Genomic DNA, 9022 nt, shown 5'->3' with positions numbered 1-9022 from the left:
GATGATGATGATGTTGATGATGATGATGTTGATGATGATGATGTTGGTGGTGATGATGATGGCCCCTCCGCTTCCTTTTGAGGAGCCGTCGAGATTGCTATGCTCTCCTTAAGCTGCAATGAGGCCATTGCCGCGTTTAGCTTGGGGGAGTTACTTCGTACATGTTGGTATTCTCTCTCCTTATCTCTCTTATCTTTCTTGTTTTATTTTAGTGTAGTTATTTTAGTTATTTTCTTCTTAAAAAAAAAAAAAAAAAATACAAAAATACGATCCAATGAATAATAAATCATGCTTCCCTGTGCCCCATTCATGAAAATTGTTTTAATTCTTGGTATATGATGACGAGTATTGTGGATAGGTTAGCCATGATTTGATGTTTGATTGCTTGGATGTCTTACCATGAGTCAATTTTGCCCAACTACTTGTGAATATAGTGCTTGACTAGTTGATTTGGTTAGGAATGTGTGTTAGTTCCTGGTATGTCAATGAAGTTGAGTATTGGTTTATAACTTTGAGTAATGTTTGCATGACTCATTAATATGCACATTGAGGAGGACGAAGGCATTTGTTCCTCTAGGTGGCCTTCAGACGATATTAGATACATTTGTTCCCTTCTTGCTACCCATGTTGTTGCTTGTGCCCTTTTATTGTTTATTTTGCCACATTACAAGCCTATTTAAGCCCCATTGGTTACTAGTCCCAAGCTTAGCTTGGGGGAGCTAATAGTGAGTGAGGCGAGGGAGTTGTAGTGTGCATGTAATTTGCACAATTTTGGGTGGATTTGAGAAGTTTCTTATTTGTTCTTATTGTTGTGGATTGAAAAAAAGAAAAAAAAATTGAAAATTTATTGTGCAAAGAAAAAAAAAAAAAAAATTCCAATGTGAGAGAAAAGAAAAAGAAAGAGCAAAGGAAAAAAAAATTGTTTCAATGTTCAAGTGTTCTAATTGAAGGCTGCTCAAGAAAAAAAAAGAGAGTTCAAAGTTTGTTTGTTTACTCAAGTTCTATAATTTTATATTTTGTATATATGAGTGAAATTTTAAGTGTTGGAAATTTTTAATATAATTGGGATGTTTGGTGAATTTTTGGTAGAGCTGAGTTGTGTTGGAGATGATTTGGTCATTAATTTGTTTTGACCTTGGTTTTATTTATTAGGATTTTGGCTCCCTTAAGCATAGCTTTACTCTTACATTTTCCCAAATATTTCCCACCTTTTACCCTAGCCTTACATTACAAGCTTTGAAGACCTTCTGACCTTTGTGCATAGAGTTGTGTGAATGTGAAATTAGTTGTTTTCCAATGCAAAGAATGATTTGATATATTTCGAGTCGACTGCTAGGTTGAGTGCTTGTTTTCTTAAAACACACGAGTGCGTGAGCTTGGGAGGGCATTGTTCACATTTAAAGGAGTTGGATGGAGAGCGACCGAGTATATCTTTTACTCGCCACATAAATGAGAGTTGAGTGTGTGAACACTAGTCTTGAATTCTATATGCTCTTGTGGTTTGCTCTATTTGACCATTGTCAGACAGGATGAGTAGTTAGATGGATTTGATTGGTTGACTTTGATGCATAACTGTCGAGTTTACCTTTAATCGTATTTATTGATTTGAGTTACTTTTGGGGTGAAGTATTGATTTATTTATTCATTGCTTTGCTTAGGGACAAGCAAAGGTTTAGCTTGGGGGAATTTGATATACGTGTTTTATACAATGGTTTTCCCCGGTTTGATTGCATGATTTTACATGGTTTTGAGCTCTACGGAGCTATTTCTTGCTAACAATCTCTTCTTTAGTGTATTCGATTGTTTTAGTAAGCTTTTCAGGAATATGAAGCGTTTCTAGGCAATTGGACGTGTTTTTAGTAGATTCGGAAGAGTTGATAGCCAAGAACTGCAATTTATGTGGAATGCCCGACCGGGCATGGCTTGCCCGGGCAGACCGGGCAATGAGGAGTTCACAGGAAGAAGCCCAATTCTGAACGGTGCAACGCGCGCCCGATCGGGCAGGCTTCGCCCGGTCAGACCGGGCGATGAAGAAATCAAGTTATGAGATGCAATTTTGGAAACGTGTTACGCGCGCCCGACCGGGCGAGGCCGGTCAGACCGGGCAAAGAAGGAAAACTGTCGTATTTTACGCAGCCTTCCTCCGCCCGATCGGGCGAGGTCCGCCCGGTCAGACCGGGCAAAGCTCAAGAACGCGTATTTTCTTATTTTTCCGAAATATTATCTTTTGGGGGTATAAATACCCTTTTGTAATTAACTTTTAGACAGTTAGTTTTTCATTAGTTTTCTCCTTAAGCCCTAGAAAACTCTCAAGAACCCTAGTTTTATTTTCTTAAGCAATTTCAATCTTTAATCCTAGTTTTATTAATTGTTCCTCAAGAATTCAAGATCATCAATTGAAGTATTTGGTATTTCTTACTTTCCATCTCTTTTATTTATTTTATAGTTCTTTAATTATGTGTTCTCTATTAGATCTTGTTTTTGATTTAATTATGATTTGTGAGTAGTTTCCTTAATCCGGGATCTTGCTAAGCCCGATTATGATTGATGTATAAAGTAGATCTTTAAATTCCCCAATAATAATCCCAATTGACATGCTTAATTGATTGTGTTTATGCCAATACTAGATTAGGGATAATTAGTATTGTTATCATCCCTTTGTTCTTATTGCAACGGAAGTTGGGTATTAACGGGATTAGGTTATTTCAATTAAGGGTTTGAAGATCATCACGGAAGTAGATGATTGAATAATTAGGAATCTAGGCATGGTGTTTAATGTCCCTTATTCGCTTGATTCCACGGAAGTAGGCTTGATAGTTAATTTGGGAAGCCATTGATAACTCGGAAGAGACCTTTGGTATTATTATTAGGGATTGCTTTTCTTCTTGTCAATTGATTTATATATTGGGGGTAGATTTATTAGTTTATCAATCATAATCGTGGTGATGCTTGATCTTGGATGCTTTAGTTTATTGATTAATATTTCCTCTAGTTAATTGTGTTATTTAATAAATTAGTTGATTATTATCATCCATTATTGATTGGTCACGTGCTTAGTGATTAATTGAGTCTGATTAATTGAATGAACCATAGTCTCTTGGGATTCGATCCTTACTTGCCCTACTACACAGTTAGAAGGAATAGTTAGGTTATTTTTGTTAGGTACGCGATAAGCCTATCAGTCGCACAACAATAGGGTTCGTGTTTTTTTTACTAAGCGTCTGGCTGAGTACAATATTGTTGACAACAGAGATCCTTTTGATACTAAGCTAGTTCATATGTCCATGTACCCGATGTTATTGGTAGAGATAAGGCTAAGGATTATATTATAGAAAGATTCATAGCTGTCAATGATGTTACTGAGCTTTTCGTGTTTTCTATAATTGGGATTAGTGGGATTGGAAAAACTGCATTAGCTAAGTTATTAGTGTATTAAGATGTCCAACACTTTGATTTAAAGTTCTGGTTAAAAGTCCCACACAAGTTTCAAATATCCAAGATCATAAAGGACATTTTGAAAGATGGTACACCCAACGAAGATATGAGTATGTTGGTGGAAAAGCTCCATCATCTGTTATATGGGAACAAGTACTTGCTTGTGTTGGATGATGTTTGGGAAGACGATCAAGGAATGTGGTTATAGCTAAAGGAAGTGCTGGCTGTTGGTAGCTCAGGGCGTAATCTTGATCACTACAAGAAGCAACAAGGTGGCTTCTATTAGTGGGACAATTGAGTCATATCATATGGACAGTCTTCCAAATGATGTTTGCTGGTCAATTTTCAAACAATTTGCATTCAAGGAAGGTGAAGAAGACATGTATCCGATTCTTTGTGAGATAGGCAAGTCCATTATTGAGAAATGTGGCAGCATCCCTCTTGTGATTAAAGTTCTAGCGATTTTGTTAAAGAGTCAGAGAGATGCGCATAAATGGCTACAAATCAGTGAAATGGATGTTTTTGGATCAATGGCAGTCTTCAAATTGAGTTACTGTGAACTTTCGTCTCACTTAAAACCATGTTTTGCTTCTATGTCACTTATGAAGGATACGGATCTTTCTACGGATCATGTACCATACATCTGGAGTGCACTTGGTTTATTGCCAACAGAAGACAAACACAAGGATATTGAAGGGTTGGGATACTCTAACTTTATCGAACTAGCATCTAAGTCCCTTATTGAAAAACCGAGTATTCACTTCGATGGAATTTATCTCAAGTGTGAAATGCATGATCTTTTGCTTGATCTAGCTGTCCGCCATAGTATGGGGGAAGCATTAGCTATCAACGTAATTTCGGATAGTGTGAATTACGGGATAATTGGAGAGTCAGCGAGGCATATAGTTTGGAAAGTAAAGAGTGGTCATAACTTTGAAGATATAAAATCTCAGAAAGAGCCCCTTGAAGCCATAAAAGCCCGAACGTTACGATTCAATCTTGAAATGAATCAACATGTAAGCCATTCCTTTCAGGTAATTCTCTGTTTCTCATTGTGAGAAACAAGTTTTGTTTCTCATGGGGTATGTGTCAAGATATGGGGCTCCCACTCATGACACATACGTGGTCCCCACTGGTGAAAAACATCACATTATTTTCCAAAATGCCATTATAAGAAACAAAAGTGTTTCTCATAATGAGGAATTGGGGCTCCCTCATTCCTTTCTTGAATCTATTATATCCAAGTTCGGCTATTTGCGCATTTTAGAATTTGGGAATCTATGGTTTGACGAGTTGCGAAGGTCCATTGGGAAATTGAAGCATTTAAGGTATCTTGATGTGTCCAATAATCCCATCATTAGATGTCTTCCAGATACAATATGCAATCTATTGAATTTGGAAACATTTTGTATTAATGGATGTGAAAAAATTAAAAGAGCTGCCGAAGGATATACATCAATTGCTAAGCTTAAAGAAATTCAGGGTGACAACATGTCAGGAGAGCTTAGTTGACTCCAATTTCTCTGAATTGAACTCTCTACAATTCCTGAGTTTTGATTCATGTAAAAGTATGATATCAATGTGGGAAGATGTTGGGAACCTTACTTCCCTCCGAACCTTGTGCATCAATGACTGTCCAAAATTGACAAGTCTTCCGAACAATATGAAGTTGCTTGTCGGCCTTCAAAAGTTACATATACAGAATTGTGAAGAGCTAGATTTGGAGAAGGGAGAGGGCCTTCCAGGCCTTGAAAGCCTCCGGTATTTGTTCATCAATAATCTGAAATTGGCAAGTCTGCCAAATGGTGTCAAATCTGCTGCAATTTCTGCTGGAGTAAGCAGTCTGCAATTTCTGCCAAATGGTGTCAAATCACCCCCAAAACCCTGTTTACCTAACCTTAACAGTAAGCAGTGTTAACTATTTTCAGGTGGAGTCATGAATGAGCATAGAAGGATATGATCAACTCGTTGATTTTTGGAATGTTGGTTTTATCTTTATTTTGAGTACTCATAACAATGTTACTATTTTTACAAGTATTAATATAAAGTATAGTTGAGTTTTCTGCTGTAAGTTTTGTTATTGAGTTAAGTATTTTTTAGTAGCCTTGCGAAATCACGCGGCGGTAATACACCTAAGTCTATCTCTACAGTATAATTATACATATTATACTAGTATTTCTGTAGAGGGAAGTTTAGGGGTGTTACAAAGTGGTGTCAGTTTACCGGGTCTTAAAAAGATCAAAATTGAAAAAATAAAATTGTGGGTAAACATTAAAAGGGCATATAGGATAGAGTTTTGCATTTGTGTGTGAAGGTCAAAAGCATTATTTTGTTTTTTAAAATAAAACTATTTTCTTATTTGGAAAGATGATTGTGAAAAGGATTCTCGTGTACGACTCTTTGTCTAGGTAAGGCTCGCCTCAACGCTGTAGGTAACTTACCTGGGAGACGCGTGCTCGACCGTCTAGTATCATGATTCAAGTACATTATTATTATTATTTTCGAAAACAAAAATAATTGAAATTATTTCAAAGTTTGAGTCGGTGTGATTGCTTGTGCATTAAGTTGATGTTGTAACACCTTGATTTGAGGTCTATAGGTCCGAAATTTATGAGTTATTACCCATGGTTGGGTGATCTGGAGTTATACTTGGTTTATTATTGAGTTATGATGTATTGCTTTATTCAAATGGAATTTATGAGTTGAGTTGCTTATGTAAAATAGCATTAAATTGATAAATTTATATGTGTAAACAAGATAAAAATGATCGATTGATGATTTGAGGAAGAATTATTTGATTTGTATTATTTGAAAGGTGATGGGAGGTCCGAAATTTTGGTATTTTGATGCTCATAGTTGAGTCATCTTAAGTTATATTTGTTGATTTATACGTATTGCTTCATGAAAATGGAATTCATTAAGTTTCGATTTGAATTGCTCATGTCGAATAGTATTCATGTTTTTATTAAAGTAATTTATTTATGTAGATGTTGATCTTTAATATTTATTGCTTGAAAGGTGAAGGGATTAGTGCGTATTAATGATTTTGTGACTAGAATAACTACCTTTATTTAGTCTCTTTACGAGAAGTTTGACCTTGAATTGAAGTGTTTACTCAATCATCATGGCTATTTCTATTATCTCTAGCCTATTCACCAAAATTTAAAATGTAAAACCTTCTTTGAGAATGAGAAGCACCATCATGAGGGAAAGTGGCTAGCAACCTTGACTCAATTCAAAAGTGACCTGTACTACATTGAACGTGACTTTGAACCTAGAAGAAGAGCTATAAAACCACCACAGTTGGGGAGAACCAAACCTTGAAAGAATTGACCAACTTCATTACTTGAAATTCCTACTACCTTTTGTTATCCAAGACTTCACAAGGAGTTTGTTTCCTTCATTGAGGAATCCATACCACCTTTTGAAAGGCATAAGAATTATCCTTCTCCTTCTCTTACTCCAAGTTATGAGACTCATATCTCATGTAGGCGTCCAAGCCCAAAAGCCAAATTTCACATTGTAAAAGGCCCAAAGTTCATGATGATTCATATTCAAATAAAAGATTACCAGTGTATCATCTTCACCAAAAGTACAACGTTATTTCTTCTAAAACATATTGTGAATTTGCTAGCCCACACCATAACCCAATTTATAACTCAATTCAAAGCTCAAGCCATGCTCCAAAATACAGTGATTACAACCTAGTTTACCCAACTAAAAATCCTACTACACTTGATGCAGTTATTGAAGCTTATTGAGTGGATGGTAAGGCAAATTATGATGATCAGGTAATAATTAAGTTATTTAATAATTAGAGAATAAAATTAGGTGCTAAGTAGTGGTCATGGCTTCATTAAGAGAATATTATGTTGTCAAAGCAGGACGTAATTAAGGAGTATTCAATTTCCCTTTTTTTTTTTTTTTTTTTTTTTTTTTTTTTTTTTTTTCTTTTATAGGATAATTAAAGATCAATGTTTTGATTATGCTGTTTATTCGTCTATTTAACAGTTGGAAGGAAATTGTGTTGCCAACTACGAAAAGTTGAATGAAGAGCTATTATCCTTGTTTCAGAAGCAGAAGCAGAAGTTGTACACACCTTGTAGTTGAAGTGCCCATATCATGTAACATTTTGCTTTTTGGTCTATTTGTTAACCTAGGTCCTAGGAAAAACCTATGCATACTTCGTATTATTAGTCTTTATTATAGCGTAAATGTCAACTTTACTCGAGTATATATGCATATCATTAATGTAGTATCTGTTGCATACTTGCATTTAGTTGTCATGTAATGTACTAGTATATATCTATATAGGAGTAAGTTAACCTATTTATGTGACGATATAGTTTGAGATAGAGAGAGTACTCGACTCATGGCCATACAAAATCCTAACTCCTAAGTCTTGAATCAAATTGTTGTACAAAAAAATTTGAGAATGTCGTCAAAAAAAAAAAAAAAAAAAAAAAAAAAAAAAAAAGTGATAGAATTATATAAAAATGATGAGCACAGCAAGGAATTATTTTGAAACAACTAAAAAATGTAGTCATTGTTTCGGAAAAGAGGGAATATGAGTTATACGTCTTATTGACAATTAAATATTTGCACACTTACATGACAAATCTCCAAAGAAACCAAAGTAGAGTAAACTAAATCAGTAAATGGTGTCGTCTTAGACCCAGAGTAAGTAGATGTCGAAAATTGGGCAAGAAGAGAGTTACTCGGCCATGGAAAGCTGCATCAAATCTGTCGTTGATAGACATTATCAGGTAATGTGGACTCCATGATGCTGATGATCAGTTTCTCTACTGCGCCGACTTTGATATAATCCAATTTATTGATGCAATGCTTCAATATGTAATGGAAACCCAGGAATAAAGAGGAACAGCTTATGTTTCTCATGGGGACACTACCGACATTTCACCTCATATAAGTCATTTTTATGGGGGCATTACCGACATTTCTGTAAGTGTAAAACATCTATTTATTTACAGAAATGCCATTGTGAGAAACAATTATGTTTCTCACAGTGAGAAACACAGATTTCCCTTTGAGAAACACCTCGTAGTATTTTTTTTAAATGAAGGTGAGGTAAACAAAGCGTACATGGTTTACCTTGTATTGATTCAATGCTTCAGCCATCCAAATGCTGAAACAACACCTTGAATGACATATTGGAAACCCTGGGAACATTTTGGTTTAAGAGATCAGTTTAATTGTCCATTTCAAGTGCAAAGCTAAACAAAATGCATAATACTTCCAACAAAAATGGACTTTCAACCACACTTTAAGATTCATAACTACTACTAGTCTACTACAGAGTATATTCATCTTTCGGTACCTATACAAAAAGGTTTACTTGCATATATCATTATATCACTCTTTTTCCTAGAAATAAGCATGAAACTCATCATAAATTATTTCCCATATTATAGTGAGTGCAGTGCAGTATTCATCATTCACAATTAAGGTTGGCTTCATATTGATTCTTATTGACTTTGTAATTTCTAAAGCCAATTTTCAAGGCAAACCTGAAGTTGTTTACATACATGGTTTACAAATGTAATATGGACTTCTTAATGGAAGTTAA

At 35.2% G+C, this 9022-nt stretch overlaps 1 protein-coding gene across 2 annotated transcripts in view; it reads right to left on the bottom strand.

Moving 5' to 3' along the window:
- Nucleotides 1-7517: 7517 nt before the first annotated feature.
- Nucleotides 7518-9022, bottom strand: part of LOC110707445 (putative disease resistance RPP13-like protein 1) — a 42795-nt gene continuing 41290 nt past the window's right edge. The window contains exons 3-4 of one of the 2 annotated variants that reach the window (XM_021885459.1): nt 8548-8615; nt 7518-8395 (exon numbers count right to left, since the gene is read on the bottom strand). In XM_021885459.1, the coding sequence (XP_021741151.1) occupies nt 8559-8615 (57 nt within the window). In that variant the 3' untranslated portion in view covers nt 7518-8395; nt 8548-8558. Of the gene's footprint in view, nt 8616-9022 lie in introns of both variants that reach the window. The other variant, XM_021885458.1, reaches the window with a different exon arrangement.

This window comes from Chenopodium quinoa, unplaced genomic scaffold (genome assembly GCF_001683475.1).
Source record: "Chenopodium quinoa cultivar QQ74 unplaced genomic scaffold, ASM168347v1, whole genome shotgun sequence".
NCBI lineage: Eukaryota > Viridiplantae > Streptophyta > Magnoliopsida > Caryophyllales > Amaranthaceae > Chenopodium > Chenopodium quinoa.
Note: the sequence above shows the minus strand (reverse complement) of the source record. Positions and strands in the feature narration are given on the sequence as shown.